Source organism: Ceratotherium simum, chromosome 4 (assembly GCF_057802395.1).
Source record: "Ceratotherium simum simum isolate JZ-2026a chromosome 4, ASM5780239v1, whole genome shotgun sequence".
In the NCBI taxonomy this organism is placed as follows: Eukaryota; Metazoa; Chordata; class Mammalia; order Perissodactyla; family Rhinocerotidae; genus Ceratotherium; species Ceratotherium simum.
Genome location: NC_141903.1, coordinates 94,139,904 through 94,165,495, shown reverse-complemented (window position 1 = coordinate 94,165,495; position 25,592 = coordinate 94,139,904). Strand labels below are relative to the sequence as shown.

Here is a 25,592-nt window from a genome sequence, read left to right as displayed (position 1 = left end):
AGGTCCCTTCCCAGCTGCCTCCTGCACAGAAGCTGTGGGGTGCAGCTCCCCCCAATCCCTCCTCTCACGCAGACCTTCCTCCTGGGAGGGCGGCTTCCCAGAGACAAAGCTGTTCATAAAAGTTATCTGGCAGTGAGGACGAGTCGCTCGGACCACCTCTCCTTTTGGCCAAGCTGCCCTCAGACGGGTGTGCCGACTGGGCCGCGTCTGACGGGACAGAAGGACGCACTTTGCCCAGGAACCGTCAGGGAGGGATCTTGGCTCCCCAGCCACACCTAGGCCATCCTCAGTCCCTTTCATCCTGGCTGTTACGAAGTGAGCAGCCTGGAGGGGTTGACCCCTCTCTGGGGACGGCTGCATCCAGTGAGCAAAGGAGTGAGGAGCAGCCAGGCGGTCAGCTCACATTGACACAGGTGGTCGCACTGCAGATGGTGCAGGCGGCACACGTGGCCAGAGAGTGTGGCGGAGCCGGCCGTTCACTGACCCCAAATGGCGACCTGGTAGGAAACACCACAGAGCACCAGGAGGTGAGGGTCGGCCAGGCTGGGGGTCCACCCGATGCAATGTGCCCCCCAACTCAGAGTGTCTCTCTCAGCGTGGCATTCTGTGGGGCTCAGCGCCACGGAGAACCCTGGCAGTCTGGGTGTGGAGCCCCCATCAGTGGCCTTGCTTCACTTCCATGGCTCACAGCCCCAAGGAAGCCAGTCTATAGTGTGTAAATCGAAAACAAGCCAGGCCGTTTGCTATGGCTCAAGGGCAGTGAGCACACACGACCCTGGCCAGGAAGAGTCGCAGTGGGCAGAAGTCAGACTTGCCAGCCAGCAAAACATCAGCTAGACCGTGGAAGCTCCCAGAGTCGGGGGCAGAGGGCCAGGTCCTGATCCCCCCAGGGCAGCCGCCAGCGCAGGAGCCCTGGAGATGTGCATTAGAGACCCTGCAACAGGAATGCAAAGCAGTCGTGGTCGGAGTGCCCACAGGACAGAAAAGCAGGCGTCTGAAATCCTGAGACTCCTGCAGGAGCTGTTAGCCTACAGTGGACCATCACGGCCACCCTGTGCCACAGGAGCAGTGGCTAGATGGGGCTGTCAAGGATCACCACCAGCTGCCAGCTCCCTGTGGCCATCCAAGGCCGTTGAATTGGGACACTGCCTCTCTGGTTACCCCAGCTGCCTTCCTGTCACCCAGGAGGCCCCGAACTTCCTTTCTTTTCCTGAGTTCTGTTGGGTAACCCGGGAAGGGCCAGATTGCTGGGCTGGGGCTGGTTATGTGCTCCATGGCCACCTCTCCATGTGCAGGGCGTCCCCACTGGGAACGTCCCCCCACCACGTGTGGGGCAGGGAATCCCAAACACAGCAAACGTCGGGTCCAGAGGAAGGAACCACAGCCACCGCACCCTCACTTGGCCCCAAGGGGATGCCACCTTCCCCACTCACTCGGAATCTTGTGCAAATCCCGTCAGTGGAATCTGGGCGCCTGTATCTGGCAGGGCAGTGTAAACCTGAGTTCTTCCCCGCCCGAGGTCCTGGCATATTGGACGGGCACTCAGGGCCTCTGGGCCCTCTGGGCACACAGAGACGGCAGCCCACCCTTGATCATTTTCCTCTTAAAGTGTCGGAGGTCAGGGAAGAGGAGGAAGAGGGGGTCGGGGGTGGGATGGAACAGGACACACTTCCACGGCTCAGTAACATCCGGTGTTTGGGGCTCACCCAGAGACCTGAATGGGGCAGCAAGATCATCGCTGCCAACACCGTCGGTTCCAGCTTTGGGGACCCCTTGACATAACAGCCTCATCACACTGCTCCCCAGGGCTCTGCACTGGGTTTAACTTGTGAGGTGGTGACCTTCGGGATGGGGCCTGCATGGCAGGGGCGTCGCTGGCCGAGAGCCATGGTGATGGCCCGCCTCTCTCTGGGTCTGCCTGTGAGGGCTGAGCAAAGTTCCCGAGGAGGCAAGGCTACCTGTCAGGGGCACCGACGTCCCTTTGGTCACCTTTTTCTTCCCCAGCTGTCACCAGTGTTAACAGATGCCGTCCAGGTGCCATGAGCCCACGGGCCAGCCATCGACGGTTCCCCGTGGGGTTTGTCTGTGTCAGGGAGACGTCCCGGGCAGGGCTTGCTGCAAACACTCGGCTCCTTTAATGTTGTCTCGGGAAGAACTCTTCAGTGTGTTTGGTGCCTGTGCCTCAGAGTTCTAGCCCTGCTCCTGCCTCTGCCCCTTGGGCTTGGTGACAGCCCTCCACTTGCACCCAGCATAGGTGTGTTTCTGTGACCTGTCTGAGGGATATGGAATCTTCCTTGGACCCAGCACAGGTTCTAGCATTTGGTGGGAACTGAGGCCACCTGAGACACGTCCCACCTCCAAGGAGAGAGCGCGTCAGCCAAGGCACCGTCCCGGTGTCCGTCTGAACCCACGGCTCGCTGCTCAGACTGTGGCCACCAGCCCGTTTTCTCTCCATTCATGGGCAGCAAAGGACGTGGCTATTTACTGCCCAGCTGACCATGTGGTCGGATCAGCCTGTCCACCACCAGCCCCCTGGACCTCCCTCAGGTCCTGTTAGTTGGTCCATGGGCCGCCTTTTTTCCCTTCTACAATGCTGTGTCTCCGACAGTGTCCCTTCCTTATCACCAAAATAGCAAATCAGAAACTGTGAAGAGTCTGAGATGTTTCCCTGCTTGCAAGCCAGCAAGCCAGCCGCCAGCCAGATACGGACAGAAGACACAAGGCCCTCAGGTTGGAGACCAAGACTCTGTCACAGCAACAGCAGCAGTGTCCTGCCTGGGTTGCCCACACCCCGGTCACCACGTCGGGGGCCAGGGGACCAGTGTCTTGCAGTGGGCTGCACCACAAGAGAGGAGCCCCCAAGTCTAGGAGATGCGGAGCTGCCATGGGGCTGCCGGTGCGTTTGCCCGTCCTTCCCTCGAGAGGAGTGACTCGTGGCCCTGGAAGGCAGGGGTCTCCTGGGGAGGAAGGAGGGAGCTTTGTCTCTGCTGCCCTGACGGCCCTGGGGTGTCTCCTTACACAAGCAGCCCAGACCTGGCTGCAGCTGCCTTTGCCCGGAGGCTCCGGCCGTGGGGGATGCCAGAAGTCCACGGGAATTGATTTCTGACGGTGAGCTGAGGACTGGGGACTGGCGGTGGATGGAGGATGTCACCGTAGCCTGGCGAGAACGGTTCTGTGGGCGAGGTGCACGCCGAGGGCGTGGGTTTGGGAGAGGATGGACCGGGAGCAGCTGCAGACGGGGAGTGAGAACAGCTCTGTCCTGGAATCGCCATATAGAGGCACAGAGAAGTGGGCAGCTGGACGATTTGGGGTTTTTTGTATAATTTAAAGTCATTTCTTAAGGTTCCCTGTGAATCAGAAGTCAAGTGCTGCCTAAGAACTGTCATAATTGAAACAACCTTGTTCAGAACACGCAGCTCTGTTGTGAAGTATTCCTCTGTGAAATTTTACATATTTAGGGGGAAAGAGTTCTTTGTAGCAAAAAATGCACATCTCCGTCCTTCCCCCAGGAAGAGGCTCCTGAGGGCTGGAGATGTAGGTAGGGGGGGGGGCACTCGGACGAGGGTGATTAAAGAGGTGGGTGGTCTGAGCACAAGGCGGGGGTCAGCGCCTTGGAGGTCCCCAGGGAGCCAGGTGATTGAGGGTCTGGCTACCAGAATGGGGTGTCCTCTGCAGGGTCGGGTCCCCCAGCCTGGCCCCTGCCTCCAGCTAAAAGCCCACCTTCCAGAGGCCACAGCGGGCACAGGGGTCTGGGCAGCAGACGGAGTGGGTCAGTGCCGCCCTCCATCCAGGGCTCCAGGTCAGCTAGGCCAGCTGGACCCCAGTGGGGAGCCCACACCCAGCCCTTGTGCTCCAGGGGCAGCCCCTGTCACCACCCCCTGTGACTGTGACCCTCAGGCAGGCCCAGCCTCTTGTCCCTGATGGGGTCCCCTCCGTGACAGCACCCCTCCTCCTTTCCAGATGGGAAGCCGGTGGAGGTGGACCCCCACCACATCCTCATCGAAGACCCCGATGGCTCATGTGCCCTCATCCTGGACAATCTCACCGCTGTGGACTCCGGCCAGTACATGTGCTTCGCAACCAGTGCCGCCGGCAACGCCAGCACCCTCGGCAAGATTCTGGTGCAAGGTGAGTGCCCGAGCCGCCCCAGCGAGGAGGCCCCCTGGGAGCACAGGCCTGCAGGTGGGGCTGGCGGGGGTGCTGTGGTCTGGGGGGCTCACTGGTGTGTGTGGGGTCCTGCTCCATCGTGGTGTCTCTCTCTGTCTCTCTATCTCTCTGTCTCTGTCTCTTTTTCTCTCTCTCTCCCTTCCCCGCCGCCTCCCACCCGGCAGTTCCCCCTCGGTTTGTGAACAAGGTCCGGGCGGTGCCCTTTGTGGAGGGAGAGGACGCCCAGGTCACCTGCACCATTGAAGGTGCCCCGCACCCTCAGATCAGGTGGGCTGCATGGCTTGGGGTGGGTGGACTAGGGAAGGGGAGCCTTCACCAGGATTGTCCCTCCTTCCTGTAAAATGAAGGGGGCAGCATGTTCTCCGGGTCAGGGGTGGGCTGGACACAGAACCTCAGCCTTTCCGGTGAGAAGTGGGTGTTGCAGGGCTGAGGCCCGTTCTGACCACGGTCCTGGCTGCAGCGAGTGGCACGCTGGCCCGGATGGACATTGGGTGGGTGGTGTGGAGAGTGTGGGTTCTGTTACGACACTTGGATCTGCGGGCGGGAGAGGAGAGGGTCCCAAGCACAGGGGGCCTGGGGAGGCCCTGCCTCACCACCCTGGGGTCACTGCAGGTGGTACAAGGATGGAGCCCTCCTGAGCCCCGGGGGCAAGTTCCAGACCCTGAGTGATGCCCGCAGTGGCCTGCTGGTGCTGGAGATCCGGGGGGCTGGCAAGGAGGACCTGGGCCACTACGAGTGTGAGGTGAGGCCGGTGGGTGCAGGGGGAGGGGGCGCCGGGGCGTCCTGTCTTGTGGACCCCACGATTGTCACCACCATCCATGACATATGATGAGACCGAGGACACCAGACCCGCTGTCACCCACCATCCATGACGAGGGGACAGGGACTGAGGCCCTGGGTGGAGTGCCCACAGGTAGTCTGGGAAGGTGCATGCCAGCTGTGGCTCTGCCCAGCTGCCTGCCTCCCTGACGCTACTGCCTGCGGCCGAGGGCGGCCATGTGGCGCCTGCCCCATGGCAGCTCCCAGAGAAGCAAATGGACCCAAGTCAGTTCTGGACCTGAGCTGTCCAGTTTGGCCACTGGTGTCCACATGTGGTGATTTAAATTTGAGTTGGTGAAAGTTAGCTCTAGCTGAAGATTAGGTTCGACTTCACGTGCTCAGGGCCCACAGGGCCACCACACTGGACAGTGCAGGTAGAGCATGTTCCCACCATTGCAGGAAGCTCTGGGGCAGCGCTGGGTGTCCGTGGAGACACGGTGGCTGGGCTGGGACCCTTTCCCCTGTGGCCAGGCATTGGGGCTCTGCAAACAGCCAGGGCGGGCCCTGCATCCTGCACAGCCCCGAAGAGACATCCCAGGCCCCTCTAAGCAGGCCCCTGCCATCCGTCCTGCAGTTGGTGAACCGGCTGGGCTCCACCCGGGGCGGGGCAGAGCTGTCCATGCAGAGCCCGGCGCTGCGGGCCCGGGAACAGCGCCGCAGGGAGCAGCTGGCCGCTGTGGAAGGTAAGTGCTGTGCTGCCAGTCTGAGGCAGGGCCGGACCCTCCATACGCCTGGGCAGGGCCAGGTGGGGGAAACCATTAGCTCTTCCATTGAGGGCACGCTTCCTGGAGGAGGGGCAGCGAGGGCCGCTGGCTGGGAGAGGAGGGGGCTGCAGAGGCTGCAGGGCAAGTGCTGGTTCCCAGCCCACAACTGTGGGCTGGCCAAGGGTGGGCCGTGAACCAGAGCCCGGGAAAGACTGGAGGCGCAGTCGTGGGTGTGGGGGACCCCTAAGCTCTGCTTACCATCCCTGGAGGAATAACAAGTGTGTATAGAAGCCAGGCCCAGCGCAGCCCACTGGGCAGTGGTCAGGAAGGTCTTGTGCGAGGAGTGGCAGGGACAGTGGGAGGAATGGCTCCACGGAAGAGGGGGCCCCTGCCAAGTGCAGAGTGAGGCCATTGGTCCTAGCTTGGCTCCCAGGAAAGGAAACGGGTCTCAGGGGCCCGGTCCTTCCATACGGGGTGGGGCTGGCCGTGGAGAGGACAGAACGCCATGGCTCAGCCTCCCTGGCCTGGCCTGGCCTGGGTCCCCCCTGGGGTCCTGGATGGTGACTGGGCTGCACAATGGGCCTCACTAGGGAGAGGTGTACTCCTGGGCAGGAAGTGGGGGGGGGGGCAGAATGCCTCATGCCTTCACTCACGTCTGGGCTCCGGTGTCCCAGCTGGGCCCAGCTCCGGGATGGCCGTGATGGGGAGGAGGGCACCTGGCATCTGTCCTGGGCCTGCTCAGCCCGAGAGAGCAGCCTTACAGGGCTTACAGGGTGGGCTGCGGCCCCAGGGAGAGCTTCCCCCTGTCTGAGCTGCCTCACCTGGAAGGGGCTGCCTGGGCGGTGGTGAGCCTCCAGGCCCTGGGCGCATGCAAGCAGAGGCTGGGCCAACAGTTCTCACAGTAGGATGGGTTGGAATGTGTCTTCCGAAGTCCTGAAAGTTGGCTTCTGTGATACCTTGGGCCACTAGATCCAGTCCCTCCGAGGGCTCAATGTCTGGGGGCCACTGTCCATCGGGACCCTCACAGAGTCGGGCCACCTGGCACCTGGAGCCCTGCCTCGGGGCCTTTGGCGCCCTCCAGGGCCCTCACTGAGGCCCCTCCCTCCCTCGTGGGCAGGGGTCCTCTTCCTCGCCCCCTGAGAGCAGCCGGCACTGCTGGAGCCTGTGCCCACTGGAGGCCCTGTGGTGTCCCTTGCACCTCCACTTCCTGCCCTGTGGCGTCTCACGTCAAGGAGGTGCTGAGCGGGGACTGTGTGCTCCCTCTCAGCTGGTAACAAGCACGTGCTGCAGAGCCGTTCACTCGTTATCACAACGGGTCTGTTCCCGTCAATGTCCTCCGGCCACGGGGGCAGAAACAGCGTTGGTGCCTCACGCGGCTAGAAGGCTGGTCCTTGTAGACCCTGGAGTTGGAGCCTGCCACCTCCTGCTTCCTAACCCTGTCCTGCCGCTTCATCTCTAACCTGGTGGCTCCGCAGCCAGAACGGGCCCTGGCTGGCCCTGTGGGGGGGGCACTGCCCCCTCGCTTGTGAAACCGCGCTGGGCCGGGAGCCCCGCTTCGCATGGCTGCACCCTCCCATGGTTGCCCCACTCACCAGGGCCCAGTGCCCGTCAGGCGGCAGGTTAGGTCAGGTCAGGAACAAAGGCACCAGGAGTGTAGCAGCCCAGAGGTGCCCTGGTCTCCACCCTCAAAAGCAGCAGAAGGGGGCCCCAATCAAGAGGACGCAGGAAGGAGTCCTGGGTTCCCCCAACCCTCTGCGCACAGGGTCTGGCCTGCAGGCCGTGAACAGGCTGGCTCCTCTGGGCCCAGCTTAGTCTAAACACACAGGGTATTTTGGCTTGATCTCATCTCTCCCAGTGGGCTCCCCTCTTCAGAAGGCAGCTTACACAAACACACATGCATGCACACATGTAAATGCATGCACACGTGCACACAGTAAATGTGGCTCCCACATGCCACACAGACACAGTTAGTACATTTAATTCATGTGCAGCTATCAGAGACATCTAAAGGCACCTAATTGGAACCTTCAGCAAGTCATAATCTTTTTGCTAGTGGAGGGTCTTGTAAAAAATGCAGTATCTGCAAAGCACAGTAAAGCAAAGCACAATAAAACGAGGTAGGCCTGTACTGTCGGTCCTCTAAGGGAAAGCCTTTCTGTATGTGGCACTGCAGCGAAGGAGAAAATCCTCCAGAGCAGGAGGCAGGAGGCTGTGTGCCCCAGGCCACGCCATTTGACTTTTCTGAGCCTCCCCCTCAGTTTCCCTGTGGGATGGCAAGAGGGGCTGTTGAAATGTGAGGGTACAGGTAGCCAGTGGAATGCCTACTGTCCAGGTGGGCAAAGCTGGGAGGGGGCATCTCTGTGCCAAGCCTGACCCTGGCCAGAGGCTGCAGGAGAAGAGGCCTCGAGATGGTTGGAGTAGGTGCTGCCTGGTCCCAGATGAGTCCTGTCCTGTCTCTGGGACTTCGGTCCCCCATCTACAAAATGGGAACCACAGGCTGTATCCTACTGGCTCCAGGGAGGAGGAAAGCTAGGAAAGTCAAAAGAGAGAATTGAGTTTGTGGGGTGCTCCTAGGAAGACCTAGGTTTCTCTGCTCACTCGGAGCTCAGGACCCTGCCCGGGCACCCTCAGGTTGCTCCCAGTGGGACTTCCATGGCCTCCTGCCACGCAGCTCAGATGTGCTACCTCTGAGGCTCCAGAGTCGCTCTCCCTGGAGAGGTGCTTTTTAGTCTTTCGGACTTTCTTCTAAGTCAGGCGTCAGCCGTCCTAGTCCAGTGTGGCTGCTGGCTCACCATGCAGCCACAGGCCATTCCTCCTCCTCTCTAGGCCTCAGTTTCTGTCTGTGAGAAGTGGGACTTCAGGCCTGACAAAATTCACAGGGCTCTCTGGGCACGTGGGCTGAAGGAGAAGCTGGGGCCTCTGTGTGGGCAGCCTGGCAGGGCCCTCACTCTCCCTGAAGCTTCTGCAGGACCCTGAAGAGGGATGGCGGCCCTCCCTGGTGTGGGACGCGTTGCTGTCGTACCTCCCATCCCCCAGCCATTCAGGGCAGACATTGTCACCTCCATTTCAAAGGTGAGGGAATGGGGGGTCTAAGCTGTGACAGTCCTCCCAGGGGCACACAGTGAGGCAGGTTTTGGATCAGTGCTCCTGAGCGGAGCAGGTTACTACGCTGCCATGCCACTCAGATAGCTCAGTCCCTGTGTGCTGGCTGACCAATAATCCTCGCTATTCCGACTGTTTTCTTTGTAGTCACTGAGCAGGAGACTAAAGTCCCCAAGAAAACCGTCATCATGTAAGTGCAGGCGTGTTCCTAACCTTCCTTCTGACTGCAGTGCCCCTGCATGTCCACTAACCTGCCTGGACCCTGCCCCTGTGGCCCAGCCTCCTGCTTGCCTGACTCCTGCCCACGCGGCCTTTGCTCACCGCGCAGATTGCCAGAACCTTGAGATACTCCCCAGGGACTTGAGCCACCTCTACGCTTCACAGCTCTCTTCCAGGGTCTCAGGACCCTCTCCAAGGCCCCATTGCCTCCGCAGGGTAGACTGATTCTGTGTACCTCACAGTGGCTCACCCAGGGCTTGGACCCAGAGTCACACCAGTTAGGACAGGAGTTGGGGCTGTGGAGCTGCTTCCTGCAGTGGGCTAGAGGCAGAATTCTGCCCTCAGTACCCTTGGGTGCAGGACCCTGTTGTCCAACAGAACGTCCCACGATGATGGAAATACTCTGTATTTTCACTGCCCACTACAGCAGCCACTAGCTGCCTGTGGGTGTTGAGCATTTAAAATGTGTCTAGTGTGACTGAAGAACTGAATTTTAAAACTTATTTAATTTTCATGAATTGGAATTTAATTTAAATAGTGTAACCATAGTGGACAGTACAGCTCTAGGGCCTTGGAGTTCTCCGAGCCCAACCCTCACATTAGGAAGATGGGGAAACTGAGGTTCAGGGAAGAGAGGAGGCTTGCTCGGGTGGCTCCTGTTTGGAAGCCAGCTGAGAACCCGTTTCCCTGGTGCCACGGCCGCTGTCCCTTTCTTCCTCCTTCAGTGCCTTCAGGGCTGGGGAAGAGCCACATGTGTTGTTGACACTTCAGTGACACAGGGCATCTGGAGCTGGGTGAACAACAGGCGGTGGAAGTGGCTTTGACCTGGACAATCCGAGAGGGCTTCCAGTAGGAGGCGTGTGCAGATGGAGGTGGGAGAAAAGCTTGCAAAAGCCAGGAGGCAAGAAAGACTATGGTTTCCTAAGGCCAGACAACTGGGAAGCTCCAGGGTGGGGAACTTCTTAGTTCCCCATGGGTCCAAGACATCCTAAAGGGGCCTGCAGCTGGCCATGTGGCTGGAGAATGCCATCTTCAGACATTTGAGGGATCCTTGGGTTAACTCGTCCTTCACGTCCTCCCTCCTTTCCCAAAGCAGGTCACCACTCCATGGTAGATGGGGCTGCCTGGAGCAGCAGTAGGCACCCCATCCCTGGAGGCGTGCAGCTACGCCAGGGTTTTACACAAATCAGCTTCACCTGTGAGGGGACCGTTGTTGTATCTACATCTTATGATGACAAAATGGAGGAGCAGAGATGGGGCCAGGCAGCCCCGTTAGGGAGGCTGCAGAAAGGACTCAGCCTACAGGAGGCTGGACTAGATGACTCCTGAGGCATCCTCAAGTCCTGCCTATTGCAGGCTTAGGGAGGTGGAAACCCCTCACCCCACAAGGAAGAGTGTACCGCTTAGCTTGGTGAATGGAGAGACAACTGCCCAGCACAGCATCCCCCGCAACAACACTGGGAAGCCAGGGGATCCTAGAAGGAAACAGGGCTTGGAGAGAGACCCCTGCCACCTTGCAGCCCCCTGTGCTGTACCAGTGGCCTCAGAGCAGGATGTCCACATGCAGTCATGGGGAGCAGTGACCCCAGCAGGGGGGATGTCCACATGCCCTCGTGGGGAGCAGTGACCCCAGCAGGGGGGATGCCCACATGCCCTCGTGGGGAGCAGTGACCCCAGCGGGGGGGGATGCCCACATGCCCTCGTGGGGAGCAGTGAGCCCAGCGTGGGGGGATGCCCACGTGCCCTCGTGGGGAGCAGTGAGCCCAGCGTGGGGGGATGCCCACGTGCCCTCGTGGGGAGCAGTGAGCCCAGCGTGGGGGGATGCCCACGTGCCCTCGTGGGGAGCAGTGAGCCCAGCGTGGGGGGATGCCCACGTGCCCTCGTGGGGAGCAGTGAGCCCAGCGTGGGGGGATGCCCACGTGCCCTCGTGGGGAGCAGTGAGCCCAGCGGGGGGGGATGCCCACGTGCCCTCGTGGGGAGCAGTGAGCCCAGCGGGGGGGGATGCCCACGTGCCCTCGTGGGGAGCAGTGAGCCCAGCGGGGGGCGATGCCCACGTGCCCTCGTGGGGAGCAGTGAGCCCAGCGGGGGGCGATGCCCACGTGCCCTCGTGGGGAGCAGTGAGCCCAGCGGGGGGCGATGCCCACGTGCCCTCGTGGGGAGCAGTGAGCCCAGCGGGGGGCGATGCCCACATGCCCTCGTGGGGAGCAGTGAGCCCAGCAGAGGGCGATGCCCACATGCCCTCGTGGGGAGCAGTGAGCCCAGCAGAGGGGGGATGCCCACATGCCCTCATGGGGAGCAGTGAGCCCAGCGAGGGGGGATGCCCACATGCCCTCATGGGGAGCAGTGAGCCCAGTGAGGGGGGATGCCCACATGCCCTCATGGGGAGCAGTGAGCCCAGCGAGGGGGGATGCCCACATGCCCTCATGGGGAGCAGTGAGCCCAGCGAGGGGGGATGCCCACATGCCCTCATGGGGAGTAGTGAGCCCAGCGAGGGGGGATGCCCACATGCCCTCATGGGGAGTAGTGAGCCCAGCAGGGGGGGATGCCCTCATGGGGAACAGTGAGCCCAATGGGGCGGCATTTAGCGGAGTGATCCAGCTGCCAAGTTCCACTCAACTCACTGTCTCACCTCAGCAGAGTGGGCAGCACGAGGACCCTGATGGGCAGGCTCCAACCCAGGGACAAGCCTACTGCCCCCGAACCTGGGTGTGAGGCAGGAAGGTAGGCCTGTGGCGTTGAGTAGGCCATGTCTCCAAGCCCCAGCTTCCCCATCAGTTAAATGGGGTACAGCATTTCCCCTTTACCAGGGAGAGCCGGAGGAGGTAGGATCTATAATTGTTGCGTGCCCCAAGGTGTGGCCACCCATCCCTGGGCCCATTCCTGGGAGTAGCTGCTCCTGGATGGAGCCCCGAGTTAGACAAAAGCAAAGCTGAACGAGAGAGAGAGAGAACGCCTTAGTCACGGCAGGGAGCTGGCGACAGCAGAGTGGTCACCAAACACACGCCAGGGCCCTCTGCCTGAGCCCGAGAGGAAACGCAAGCCCCAGGGCCCAGGGGAGTTGTGTGTGATCAGGCGTTCCTGCTCCCTTCTGTTACTCATTTCACCCTCAGCACCAGCAAGGTCAGAGGCCCTGGGTGGTGGAGGGGGCCTGGGCTGACTGGGGGGCTTCTGACTCTTGGGCCTGGGCAAGTTTTGAGCCTTTTATAGCCTTGTTATCCACACCCATAAAAGGGGTCCACCCATCCCCCAGGGTTGCTGCAACGTCCCTGGCCAGTGCCCAGTGCTCACCCCCATGCCACTAGCCTTGAGTTCTGCCTTCTCTTCCCCTTCCTCCCCCTTCCCCCGGGAGATGGGCCCAGGAATGGGAAGGGCTTGCCTGAGGTCACACAAGCCACGCCTGGAGCAGGTGTCCTTGCCAGGCCTCACACCCCCAGACACCGTGACGGCTCTGACAGCCGTCCTGGTCCTGCACCTGTGGCACCATCTGTGCCTCCTGTCCCTGACGGAGGGTCACTGAACCCCTGCCCTCCAAGAGCTCGCTGGGGTACCCCCACCCTTGATACAAAGCACAAAGCACTGGTGGGATGGGCAGGAGGGCCAGCGGCCATGTCCCCACGCCCTACCTGTTCGCTCCGTGAGAAGGGCTGGCGTCTCCAGAAGGAGATGGCTGTCAGCAGGGAGGGGAGACTGCCACCTGGGGACACTGCAAAACAGTCTTGGTCTGGGGTATGGAGGTGCTGTGTGATGCGGTGTGGGTCTCCTCCGCTGCCTCAACTCTTGTGTTGAGGTCTGTACACCAGAGCCCGAGGTTGGCCAGATGAGGCTTTGTGCTTTGTTCTCGGGTTCTCTGGCTGCGGGGTCTGGAGTTCGGGCTCAAGCACACGCGCAGCACTTCTCTTTGCAGTCTCACCACTTGCTTGTACACTAACCCCATCTCTTGCACGGCCCCCGCATGTGCTGATGGTGCGGGCACTGGGCGAGGCAGCGCGTCTCTGTGCCCACCTCCTCTCGGCCCTCTCCCCGCAGAGAGGAGACCATCACCACTGTGGTGAAGAGCCCCCGTGGCCGACGCCAGTCCCCCAGCAAGTCTCCTTCCTGCTCGCCTTCCCGCCGCCCTGCCAGCCCGCCCAGGCCAGGCCTGTTGGCCCCTGAGCTGCTGTCCTCACGGGGGGCCGGGCAACCCCACAGGCCCGAGGCGGAGCCAGGGTGGAGGCCCACTGTACCCACGCTGTTCGTGACAGGGCCTGAGGCCCCCACGCCGGCCTCACCCAGGGGCGCTGGGCCCCAGCCCAAGTGGGTGGAGGTCGAAGAGACCATCGAAGTCCGGGTGAAGAAGACAGGCCAAAGGGGCACGTCCCCTGCCAGAGAGGGGCCCGGCAGCTCTGCAGGGCTTCTCTTCACACCGCCTGGCAGGACCCCTGGAGGGGACCCCAATACAAACAACTCCAACAACAAGCTGCTGGCTCAGGAGCCCCCGGCCCATGGCAGAACCGTGGTCAGCGTTGGGGAGCCCTTGGTCTTCCACGCGGATGCCGGGCTGGAGACCCCTGAACTGTCCCTTCCCCAGGCCGATGAAGAGGAGGCCCCCCTGGAGCAGGAGGAGGGGGGTGGTGCTAGCCTGGTGGAGGAGCCCCAGGACACTGAGGGCCTTCAGGGCCGTGACCCCAAGATCCTCACACACGACGGCCACGCGCTGACGCTGGCTGACCTGGAGGATTATGAGCCCCAGGAAGGGGAGACCTTCGGCTGCGGTGGCCTCTCGCCCAGTGCTTCTGACGACCCGCCCTGCGAGGTCTCGGTGCTCCAGAGAGACATCAGCGAGCCCACCGTGGGGCGGCCAGTCCTGCTCAATGTGGGGCGCCCAGCGGGCCCCCAAGGCCCACCCGGCTTGTTCAGCCGCAGGCTCAGGCCCCGGGAGGTGCGTTCTTCGGGGCCGCAGGAGCTTGGCCCCGTGGGTGTCTCCTTCTGCGTGCGGGAGGCCCGGGCTGGGGATGCCGCGTCCTGGAAGCCGTCCTTCTGCACTCAGGTCCAGCGCTCTTTGGACAGTGGTCAGAGCAGCTTCAGAACAGAGGTTTCCACCCAGACGGTCAGCTTTGGGACTGTGGGCGAGACGGTCACCCTGCATATCCGCCGGGATGGGGGTGAGGCCTCTGGCCCCTCCCAGGGCTGAGGCCAAGACTGTCGGGGGCTCTGTGGCCCAGGGTTGAGAGGACCCACAGGGCCAGGACACCCTGATGCAGCTGCATGGTTGCACGGGAAGCGGCGCCCCTCGGACATGTGTGCTCGTGACCCCTCGCTCTCCAGCAGCTCGGGGCTTGAGCTGCCCTCCCTTCCCGCCCCTGGCGCTTCCTACCTCACAGGACTTGTTTTCAGTGGAGGATACTCACACATCTGTCATCTCGCAAGTACCCACACCGCTCCGAGAGCGCTGGCCGGAGCAACCCTTAGACGGCAGCCCGGGCCTCAGGGCTCTGGATGCAGAGCCGGACTTGGGCATCAGTCCTGCTCCGTTTGCGAGGCAGCGGCTGCCACGTAGGCCCCGTCTGCCCCACCTCCCGCCCCAGTCCCAGTGGCCAGGCCGGCACAGCCCTGCCCCTGGCCCAGCCAGGGGGGCTTTCCCCAGGCCACATGTCACCCATGAACGTTGTTCTTGGCTTCCGGGAGGCCTGCGTGGGGCCCAGCTCTGCAGACCCTCCTGGGCGGGCCAGGGTCTGTGCCTGGGAAGCAGCCCGTTGTGGATCCCGATAACAATAAACCGGTTGCCTGCACTGTCTTTGTCCTACTCCTTCTGGCTTCTCCACCCTGTGGCTCCAGTGATTTGGGCGGGAGGGGCCCTCAGGCCTGGCCCTGGGGACCCACCGGTGGGCAGCCTAGGTCCCCTCCATCGGCAGCCCTGGGTGGCACCCAGCAGTGGCCCGCGGGTCATGGTCCGTCCTGGGGTCCCTGGCTGGAGGCGTGACAGCTTGCTGGTCCAGCTTGCTGGCACGTGGGCTGTGGGGCTGGTTGCGGGTACACACAGTGGGACCAGGACAGTCCATGGTGGTTTCTCTCAGCCTGCTGGGAGCTGAGCAGACCATCCTGCCCTCTGTGCAGCCAGTGCCATTGTCAGGACAGATGTGGGGGGATGTGAAGCTTCGGGGGTCCCGCTGACCTCCTTGGAGGGGGTAAGGAGAGGATGGTTGCCCTAATGTTGGAGAGGGCGTGAGCCCCGGTGCCGGAGAGGGCAGACAGACCACAGCCCGTCTGGTTGCTTCTGCAGCCTGGGGTCTGAGGATACAGAAGAGGGAGGCTCAGGCAGGGGACCTGCTGGGAGTGGAGGGCATTCCTGGGCATGTGTGAGGCCGTGGCACAGCCACACGGGGACTGGCAGCCAGGAGGAGGAGGAGGGTGCTGCACTGGGGTGCTGAGGAGGCTGAGACACAGAGGGTCTGATGCTTCCCAGAGGGGCGGCGTGGGAGGCGGAGCAGGGGCCAGGGAGGGTGTGGTGACGTGGGCTGGGCCAGGCTGCAGGTGGAGGGGAGAAAGCTGCTGGGAGGGGACAGGGGTTGCCCTGGGAGGGCAGGAAGGGGGTCCACCCCCCTCAGATCCCCTAGCCCCTGATTCAGCATCAGGCTGTCCCAGGCGTCCCTAGAGTGTGGGGCTGGGCAGCCCAGCACGTCCGGAGTGGGCCCTGGGGGAGGCCAGCCCCGGGATGAAGGGATGGAATGAGCTGAGACTGAGGGCAGAATGGGGTGGGGCGTGGGGCACCGGGTGTCCAGGCCCAGCTGCCCCTCGTGGAGCCAATGTTCTCCCAAAGGCATCTGGGCACCAGCCTGGGGGTGGCCAGGCCCTGACCTCGCTGCCTCCCCCCCGGGACGGTGCCTGGGTCCCTCTCTCTCTCAGGACCTCCACCTCTGGCACCTCCAGAGCAGAGCGGGTGGGAGGGGCAGCCCGGGGTCAGCTCACCTGGGCAGTCTCTGAGGACAGGGTAGAGTTCCTCGACACCCTCCCCAGGCCCAGGTCACCCCTACACTCTGACTCACCTCCCCTACAGACGCTGCTGTCCCACCCCCAGCCACCCTGGAACGAGCAGAGCAGGAGATCATGTCTGTCCAGAAGACACTGGTGTGCCCCGAGGCTTTGGGACCTTCTGCAGGGGACCATGCTGGCCCAGGCTCTGGCCCTGGGGGGCCACCGGAACTCCAGGATGCTGGTCCCCAGCCCCCAGGCATGGAGGCTGCAGACGCATCCGGTGAGGCCCAGTGGGAGGCTGACTGCAAAGTGCCGCCTGCTCCCACATCCCCCCACCCCCCCGTGCTGACCCGTCTTGGTTACCCCGGCTGTCCTTCCCATGGGGGTAAACTGGCAGAGCCCTGGGGACCCCAACATCCCAATGGCTCCATGCACTGGAGACCCTGGACAAGGCCCACCCCTTGGTCATTCTCAGTCTCCCCATCTGTGGAACTAGGCAGGGAGGTGGGTTCTGGGAGGTTCTTAGCCTCAGCATGTCTGTCCTGGGAGCCAGAGGCCTCCCGTGGTCAGCCCTCGGCAGACACCCTGTGTTCCTGGGGAGGTGAAGAGGAGGAGGGGGAGAAGAAGGAGGAGGGGGAGGAGGGAAAGGAGAGGGAGAAAGGAAGGAGGGGGGGAGGAAGAGGAGACAGAGGAGGACGATGAGGAGAAGGAGGAAAAGGATGAGGGGAGGAGGAAGAGGAAGGGGAGGAGGAAGGGGGAAGGAAGAGGAGGAAGGGGGAGGAGGAAGAGGAGGGGAGAAGGAAGAGGAGGGGGAGGAGAAGGAACAGGAAGAGGAGGGGAGGAGGAAGAGGAGGGAGGGGTATCGAGCTTTGCTCCAGACAGATGAGACCCCAGAGATGCTGCGAGGCTCCTGCGCCCCATGTAGGGATGGCCGGGCCGTGGGCACGGCCTGGCGGGGGAAGCCTCAGGGCCAGTGGTCCCGGGCTGGGCGCCAGGACAGGAAGGTGCCCCGGCTTCTGGGCTCTGCAAGGAGGCCGAGGGGGCCAAGGTGCGCATGCGCGGCCAGAGCCCTGGCTTTGGGGGCCCCAACCCTGCGCCCCTGCTCTGCCTGTGCGGCCAGCCTCTGGACCCTCGAGGGCGACACACGGGCACATTGTGGGGCATGGCCCCCGACCCCACTCCGTTTTGCGTGTCAGTTAAGTCTCTCGCCTCTCACCAGCTGAGCCCCGGCTGAAGGTGCCACAGCCCCTCCCCGACGCGGGCCTGGAGCAGGACTCGGGGGCCCATGCCGCGGCCCAGGGACGCATTGTGCCCATCCGGTAACCTCCCTGGCGCACTGGGTGGGGACAGTCCACGAGGGGACATCCTAGGGGCAGGGCAGGGCCCACTGGTCCTGCCCACGGGGACAGGAGGAGTAAGGGGTGGGCTCTGGGCCCCCCAGGACGCTCCTTGTCAGCCCCACCCCGAGCCCAAGGGCAGGGCAGGGAGGAGAGACCGCCCTCGGGGTGACGGGCGTGGGAGGAGCCCCTCCTCCCCCAGAGCTGGGGTCCCACTCTGTACATCCCTCCAGAAGAGTCTGCTGCAGCCCCCCGTGGCCGCAGGGCAGGGACCCCCATCTTATCAGGAGTGGAGGGGCGGGCCAACAGCTCACCCGGCTCCACCACCCCAGGATGGAGGGTGCGGCCTGGCCGGGGGCTGGCGCAGCGCAGCTCTGGGACGTCCACAGCCACGTGTTCACGGAGACCACGCACCGGACTTACGTGTACCAGACCAGGGACATGGGTGCCACAAGTAGGCAGGGGACGCAGCGGGTTACGCGTGTGCCCCCCAGGCTGGGGGGGCGTATGCAGGGTGGGGCATTTGAGGCCAACCTGCGTGTCCCAGCCCTGCTGGGGCTGGGGACCCACTGCTCTCTGTCTCTGTGTCCCCTCCGCGGGCACCACTTGGAGGGGAGGGGGGCAGCCATGAACTGGATGTCCGCGGCCCTTTCCCCTCCCAAGTTAGCATGCTCTGTGTGCCCTGCCCTCTGAGAGCTGACGCAGTGGTTAGAGGGAAGGAAGCGCTTCCTGACCGTCAGGGGCCTGGGTTGAGTCAGGAGGAGGTCGCCTTCACTTGAGAGGCAGGTGGGCTCTGTCACCCTGGGGCATATCTCAGGGTCTGGCTGCCCACCCAGGGCGCTGCGGTGTCGGTGACCGCAGGCCGGCTCGGGTGGGCGGGGCCGTGGGCGCGCAGCCCAGGCCCCTCCCCACCGACTCCCCCGCCCATCCCCAGGGCCCCCGTCCATGCAGGTCACCATCGAGGACTTGCAGGCACAGAGGGGCGGCACCGCGCAGTTCCAAGCGGTCATCGAGGGCAGCCCGCAGCCCACAGTGACCTGGTACAAGGTAAGGACAGGCGCGGGGTGGGGGCCAGGAGGAGAGAGTGTGTGAAATCTCCACGGAACACGGACTCCCTGAAGGGCAGGGTGGGCTGCGGTCCCCGGGTCCCCAGGATGGGCTGATAGCCGCCCCGCCCTGCGCCTCCAGGACAGCGCCCAGCTGGTGGATGACACCCGGCTCAGCCAGCAGCAGGAAGGGACCACGTACTCCCTCGTGCTGAGGGACGTGGCCCAGCACGACGCCGGCGTCTACACCTGCCTGGCCCGCAACCCCGGGGGCCAGGTTCTGTGCAAGGCGGAGCTGCTGGTCCTGGGGGGTGAGTTGGAGACCCCTCCCAGGCCCGTCTCGGCTCCACGCGGGTGTGGGGATCCCGGGGCTCTCAGGGGCTCAGGCACAAGGAGCTGCCCCCGCGGACACTAGAGTTGGGGACAGAGGGACGGGGCGGTGACACCTGGCCACACCGCAGGCTTCCCCCTCCCTGACCACAGGGGACGACCTGGACTCCGAGAAGCAAAGCTCCCGGAGGAGACTGCACTCCTTCTACGAGGTCAAGGAGGAGATAGGAAGGTATGGCCCCCAACCCCGCCCTAGGAGCCCCCCAGCCCTTCCCCCCCGGAACCCCCGCCTCCTGGAGTCCCCACCCTGGAGTTTCCCACCTGGCAGACTCCAGTCGCCCCCACCCCACGGATCCCCCGCCCCTGGGAACCCGACTCCCAGGAACCCCGACCCGGGAGGCCCTGACCCCAGCTCCTGCCCCCCAGCCCCCGCCTGCCAGCAACCCCGCCGCCCCGACCCGGTACCCGGGTACCGGTATGCCGGAGCACGGGTCCCTCCAGAGCCCCCGCCCCCAGCAGCCCCCTTTCTCCGGAGTACCTTCCTACGCCCAGGAGCCCCGCCCCTCGGAGCCCCACCCCCGGCGCCGTCCAGCGTGGGCTCCCCTCCTCCCAGGGGCGTGTTCGGCTTTGTGAAGAGGGTGCAGCACAAGGGCAACCAGATGTCCTGCGCCGCCAAGTTCATCCCCCTGCGGGGCAGGACGCGCGCCCAGGCCTTCCGCGAGCGGGACGTTCTGGCCACGCTGAGCCACCCGCTGGTCACCGCGCTGCTGGACCAGTTTGAGACCCGCAAGACCCTGATCCTCATCCTGGAGCTGTATCCCGCCCTGGGCACGAGGGTGCGAGGAGGGTGCGAGGAGGGCGCGCGCCCGGGCGCGCAGGGGTCCAGAGGGCCGCGTGGGGCCTGCAGTTCTGGTGTCCTCGGGCCTGGCGCGTTGTGGGGCAGCCAGCCGTGCCTCCTGCGTCCTGGTTATGATGCTGCCTGACTACCCCAGACCCGGCGCCGTCCTCGTCCTCATAGTTCGCCGTCCCTTGGGCCAAGGATTTGGGCAGAGGGTTCAAGACATGCCTCAGCGAGCCCGTACTGCGCTCTCCCCGGCCTCTCCAGCAGGGAGGTTGGACTTCTCAAGTGCTGGGGCTCCTCGGGCTGCCCACCCAAGCTCCAGGGAGGGGCACACCCCCTGCCCTGTCCCCTCTGGGTCATTGCCTAGCTGAGGGTCTCTGGGTGTCAGGTGTGCTTGCCACACCTCCACCTCCCCAGTTAGCACCCCAGGCCTGGGAGGGTGTGGGAGGTGGGCATGGGCAGAGGGGAGAGAATGCCTCCACTCCTGCTCTGCGGCTGCCCCCTGGCCTCAGCCCCTCTGCTCCGCGTCCCTGTCTCTCCCACCCTCCCCAACCCGGAGCACCAGCATCCCCAGCATGGCTCCCCACCCCCACCCCAAGATAAGACTCACCGGGCGTGTGGGGCCAGGCTGGTTCCAGACCCCAGTGCTTTCCTTGACTGGAGCCCTAGGTGCTCGGCCGAGGAGCTGCTGGACCGCCTGTTCAAGAAGAGCGTGGTGACCGAGGCCGAGGTGACCTTGCCGCTGGAGCCGCCAACCTCCCGCTCCACCTGCCCAGACCGTGTGTCCCTGCAGACCGTACCCCCCAAGCACTCCCCAGCTCAGAGAGCTCTGGGGCTCCCCAGGGCCCCCCAGGTGTGGCAGCTCCTGTCCCTGCTGCCCCTCCCAGACCACTGGCCATGGCGCACTTCCTGCTCTGCTCAGGCTGCTCCACACACCCAGACGCAGCCCACCTGGGGGCCCAGAGGAAAGCCCTGGCCTTAGGGCACACAGGGGTCAGGGAGTCGGGAGGCTTCGCACTAACCTGCCCCTTGGGATGGTCCCAGACTCGATCTGGAGGGAAGGGGAGGCATTGTAGTGGGAGCAGGGCCAGGAGGGAAGTGGAGGGGAGGTCAAGGCTGGCCCTTCCGCCTGAGCGCCAGCCTCTGCTGCAGGTCAAGGTCTACATCCAGCAGCTGGTGGAGGGGCTGCAGTACCTGCACAGCCAGGGCATCCTCCACCTCGACATAAAGGTACTTGCCCCCCTGCCTCCAGAGCCTGGGGAGGGGCAGGTGGGGGCCTAGGGCCTGCTGGCTGGGAGGGCACAGGCCCACCACTTCCAGCCTCCCTGTTAGGACTTGCTCACCTCTGGGGACGGGGAGCTCACTACTATTCCAGCAGCCCCGTCAGGTGGGGTGTCCTTTTGTTGGAGCAGAGGCCACCTCCAAATGGCACTGAAACTTGCCCCGGGGCTGCCCACAGCTATGCACTGGCCTTACCATCACTGTGGGACAGCCCCTCACAGACCCTTGAGGGGGAGGGTACCCCCACCAGCAGCCCTGGGAGTCACCTCCTTAGGGCTCGGCCTCATCTACTCCCCGGTTCTGCCCGACAGCCCCCCAACATCCTGATGGTGCATCCTGCCCGGGAAGACATTAAAATCTGTGACTTTGGCTTTGCCCAAAAAATCACCCCGGCAGAGCCGCAGTACAGCAAGTATGGCTGCCCTGAGTTTGTGTCCCCCGAGATCATCGAGCAGACCCCCGTGAGCGAGGCCTCCGACATCTGGTGCGTGTCTGGGTCCCCAGGGACGCGGCCCCCACACCGTCTCCCACCTCCCCTCCGCCCTCAGTTCCCGGCCCACACTGCTCGCCCATCGCATGCGGGCCAGGCCTGGGGTGACTCACGGCTGTGGTTTTGTTCCCACAGGGCCATGGGGGTCATCTCCTACCTCAGGTGAGCAGACCCTGCCCCTGTCAGCCGCCTCCTCCGAAGCCAACCCCGGACCCCTCCTTAGCAGGCCCACAGGAGGCTATGCGCACTGTTGGCCACTCCCCAGATCAGAGACCCAAGACCCAAGGGGAAGCTATTTTGGGAACAGGCTGTGGGCCAACTCTGATAAGAGGTTTCTGCAGAGCGCTGTTCACACACGCCCTGTCCCAGAGAGCTCTGCTGGGCTCGAGGTAGAGCGCTGAGCTGTTTCCTTAAAGGGTCTGGGTGGTTCATCCCGAGGACTGTGGTGTAGACTGAGCCTGGATCCCACCTCAGGCTAAGGCTGGGTACCTACTTCATGCTGACCCTTGATCCCTGTCCCAGGCTGAGCCTGGATCCCACTTCAGGCTAAGGCAGGTGGCCAACCTAGGCTGATCCTTGATCCCTGTCCTAGGCTGAACCTGGATCGCACTTCAGGCTAAGGCAGGTGGCCAACCTAGGCTGATCCTTGATCCCTGTCCTAGGCTGAACCTGGATCCCACTTCAGGCTAAGGCAGGTGGCCACCCTAAGCTGACCCTTGATCCTTGTCCCAGGCTGAGCCTGGATCCCACTTCAGGCTAAGGTGGGTGGCCACACTAGGCTGACCCTTGATCTCTATCCCAGGCCAAGCCCAGATCCTGACCCCAGCCTGAGCCTGGATCCCAGCTCCAAGCTGAGCCTGGATCTCTGGGCAAATCTGAGACACTTGCTAGGATTCGCAGGGCTGGATCGGAGTGGTGCTAAGCCCATCCGTAGTCAGACCACCATTCCAGTGAGACCCAGCACTGCCTGTCCTGGTGACCTGCCCCCCACGGACCCAGAAACCCAGGGCCATGTCTGAAGGCAAGCCACGTCTCTGCTTTCAGCCTGACCTGCTCGTCCCCGTTCGCTGGTGAGAGTGACCGAGCCACCCTCCTGAACGTGCTGGAGGGGCGGGTGTCCTGGAGCAGCCCAATGGCTGCCCACCTCAGCAAGGATGCCCAAGACTTTATCAAGGCTGCCCTGCAGAGGGCCCCAGAGTGAGTGCACACAGCCCTTCCCCTGCCCAGGGTCCTCATCGCCTGTCCCGGGGGCCAGCTGACCCCTGGCCTGACCCCGGCCTTCCTCTCCCGCAGGGCTCGCCCCAGTGCCTCCAGGTGCCTCGCCCACTCCTGGTTCCTGGTGAGTCGGCTGAGCACGGGCAGGCCTGGTGCTCAGGGAGGGAAACAGGCCAAGAGGGGCAGGGGACCTGCCTGGGCCATGGGGCGCATCCGGGTCTCCCCCTGACGTGGCTTTTCTCCTGGGCGCCCCAGAAGTCCCTGCCCGCTGAGGAGGCCCACTTCATCAACACCAAGCAGCTGAAGTTCCTCCTGGCCCGCAGCCGCTGGCAGGTGAGCCGTGCTGCGCGGGAGGGGAGGAGGGGGATGCTGTGTGTCCCGCGGGCCTGGGAGAGTGGGAAGCCGGGCTGGGCGTCCTCTGTGCGGGGTCTGCTCTTGCTGAGCCGAGGGGGACGGGGTGCGTGCCCCGTGCAACGTCCCAGGCAGGGTGAGGACAGACAGACGGAGCCCTGAGGAGGACCGGGCTTTTATCCACCACCCCGACCCGTCTCCTGAGTCTCCCGGCTGGGCCCCCAGGAGCCGGGAGGGCAGTGGCACCCGGCTGATGGCGGTTCCCGCACCCCCAGCGCTCCCTGATGAGCTACAAGTCCATCCTGGTGATGCGCTCCATCCCCGAGCTGCTCCAGGGCCCACCGGACAGCCCGTCCCTCGGGGTGGCCCGGCACCTGTGCAGTCAGGCCAGCGCCTCCTCCAGCAGCTCTTCCTCCTCCTCGGACAACGAGCTGGCGCCCTTCGCCCGGGCCAAGTCGCTACCGCCCTCCCCAGTGACCCACTCCCCGCTGCTGCACCCCCGGGGCTTCCTGCGGCCGTCGGCCAGCCTACCCGAGGAGGCCGAGGCCTGCCCGCCCGCCGAGGCTGCGCCCCTGCCCGCCTCAGCCCAGGGCACAGAGCCGCCGGCCGCCCCGGGCTGCGTGCCTCGGCAGAGCGTCATCCGCAGCCTGTTCTACCAGCAGGCGGGCGAGGGCCCGGAGCGCGGGGGCCCGGCCGCAGGTGGCAGGCGGCACCCGGCCCGGCGGCGGCACCTGCTCAAGGGCGGCTACTTCGCCAGCGCCCTGCCTGGCCTGCGTGAGCCGCTGCTGGAGCACCGCGCGCTAGAGGAGGCGGCTGCCCAGGAGGAGCAGGCCGCCATGCTGGCCAAAGCGCCCTCCTTCGAGACGGCCCTGCGGTTGCCCGGTGCCAGCACCCGAGGGGCCCCTAGCCGCAGCCGCTCCCTGGACCTCGACCGGCCCCACGCCGCCAGCCTGTCTACCGAGTCCTGCCCAGAGGAACAGTGTCCCACCCCCACCCCTGCCACCACCACCACCCACTCGGGCCTCCTGGAGGCCCCAGGGCAGGGCTCGCCCCAAAGGGGTGCCTGTGGCAGGGAGAGGGAGCGTCCAGAGGGGTCCCTGCAGGGGCCGAGACTGTTTCCCTCCACCAGTGGCGATGTAGCCCCCACTCAGCAAGAAGGGTGGTCCCAGGACAGCTGTGGGGGGCAGCAGGACCCTTTCTTTCACCCCCAGTGGGGTCCTGCCCCCCGGGAGGGCTGCAGGCCCCCCACGGCTGTTGCACCACAAACTCCTGGCTCCTTGCCTCCGGGGCCGGGCCTGGAGGCCCTGTCCACACCCCCAAGCCCCTTCCTTTCAGGGGAGCCTCAGGCCCCCCCTTCCCCAGCCCGAGCAAGCCCCCAGCCAGGCTCTAAGAAGGGGCTGGAGAACACTCCTCTCCCCGGGAGGCTGGGCCCCCCCAGCTCCCCAGGGCCAGCCTCTGCAGTGGGCTTGGAGCCCGGACTCACCCCGGACGCCGAGGACCTGGCCCAGGAGGCAGAAGACCTCTCTGACTCTGAGCTTAGCACACAGCGGCCTCAGGAGCAGGCGACCACCCGGAAGTTCTCCCTGGGGCAGCACGGGGGCTACGCGGGGGTGGCCGGCTATGGCACCTTTGCCTTTGGTGGGGACGCGGGGGGCATGCTGGGGCAGGGCCCCCTGTGGGCCAGGATGGCCTGGGCCACCTCTCAGTCCTCGGAAGAGCAGGATGAGGGGGAGGCCAGCGCGGCGCCCCCGCCCGAGGGCGGCAGGGCTCCCCCGAGGGCCTCCCCGGAGCTGACCTTGTGGGAGGGCGTCGGCGGGGGCTCCCAGGTGTCACTCGTGCAGATCCGGGACTTGTCGGGTGACTTGGAGGCGGCCGACACTGTGTCCCTGGACATCTCGGAGGTGGAGCCCGCCTACCTCAACCTGTCGGACCTCTACGACATCAAGTACCTCCCGTTCGAGTTCATGATCTTCAGGAAGGTCCCCAGGCCACAGCCGCCACCCTCCCCCGCGTCGGAGGCCGGGGAGGAGCTGGCGGAGCTCCCAGAGGCCACGTGGCCCTGGCCTGGCACGCTGGGCCCGCCAGCCAGCCTAGAGATCACAGAGGGGCTGGAGGACACGGAGGCCCTGCTCTGGGAGGCTGCCAGCAGCAGGAGGCGCAAGGGGTCGCCTCCCTCAGGTGGTCTCCTCCACTTGCCCGGGAGGCGCGTGGAGCTGGAGGAGCCCACAGAGCTGGGGTTGCGCCGGAGGGTGAGGGCCTCCGTGGCCCACATCTCCCGCCTCCTGAGGGGCAGGCCCGAAGGTGACTCCCCCTACCACCCCGCCCCTGCCCCAGGTCTGGGCACGTCCAGGTGTCCCTGCTCTGCGCCTTGCAGCGCCTCGCCTCTCCCATGCTCAGGAGCCCGCCTGACGCAGGGAGCCCCCCTGGAGCCCCCACTGCCCTCCTCTGGCCGGGCACACCCCAGCCTTTGTTCCCTAGGCCACCTCTCGGCCTCTGCAACCAGCCCTGGGACCCAACACGGGGAGGCTTGGTGACGCCCCGCCCTTTGGAGTGGGAAGTGGGCTGGCCCTCCCTGACCTCGACCCCTGGGTCCTCACTGACTCCAGACCCTCCCTGACCCCACGTGACCCAGAGCCCTTGGCCAGGCCTCCCCAGACACCTGTGGTCCCCAAGCTGCCAGCCTTACTTGCCCAGGTGTCCCCGCCTGACGGGCTGCTCTGATGGGCAGGGAGGGTGGTC

The 25,592-nt window shown here is 64.5% G+C and overlaps 1 protein-coding gene across 1 annotated transcript in view; it reads left to right on the top strand.

Moving 5' to 3' along the window:
• Nucleotides 1-25,592, top strand: part of OBSCN (obscurin, cytoskeletal calmodulin and titin-interacting RhoGEF) — a 143,032-nt gene that overhangs the window by 112,727 nt on the left and 4,713 nt on the right. Inside the window, exons 78-96 of the mRNA XM_087430249.1 lie at nucleotides 3,961-4,128; nucleotides 4,332-4,434; nucleotides 4,780-4,909; nucleotides 5,561-5,669; nucleotides 16,045-16,242; nucleotides 17,182-17,281; nucleotides 17,632-17,753; nucleotides 18,234-18,346; nucleotides 18,488-18,656; nucleotides 18,829-18,907; nucleotides 19,289-19,489; nucleotides 20,186-20,246; nucleotides 20,669-20,746; nucleotides 21,109-21,281; nucleotides 21,423-21,449; nucleotides 22,332-22,484; nucleotides 22,581-22,626; nucleotides 22,758-22,835; nucleotides 23,129-25,154. Coding sequence (XP_087286375.1) covers nucleotides 3,961-4,128; nucleotides 4,332-4,434; nucleotides 4,780-4,909; nucleotides 5,561-5,669; nucleotides 16,045-16,242; nucleotides 17,182-17,281; nucleotides 17,632-17,753; nucleotides 18,234-18,346; nucleotides 18,488-18,656; nucleotides 18,829-18,907; nucleotides 19,289-19,489; nucleotides 20,186-20,246; nucleotides 20,669-20,746; nucleotides 21,109-21,281; nucleotides 21,423-21,449; nucleotides 22,332-22,484; nucleotides 22,581-22,626; nucleotides 22,758-22,835; nucleotides 23,129-25,154 — 4,134 coding nt within the window. The remainder of the gene's footprint in view (nucleotides 1-3,960; nucleotides 4,129-4,331; nucleotides 4,435-4,779; nucleotides 4,910-5,560; nucleotides 5,670-16,044; nucleotides 16,243-17,181; nucleotides 17,282-17,631; nucleotides 17,754-18,233; nucleotides 18,347-18,487; nucleotides 18,657-18,828; nucleotides 18,908-19,288; nucleotides 19,490-20,185; nucleotides 20,247-20,668; nucleotides 20,747-21,108; nucleotides 21,282-21,422; nucleotides 21,450-22,331; nucleotides 22,485-22,580; nucleotides 22,627-22,757; nucleotides 22,836-23,128; nucleotides 25,155-25,592) is intronic.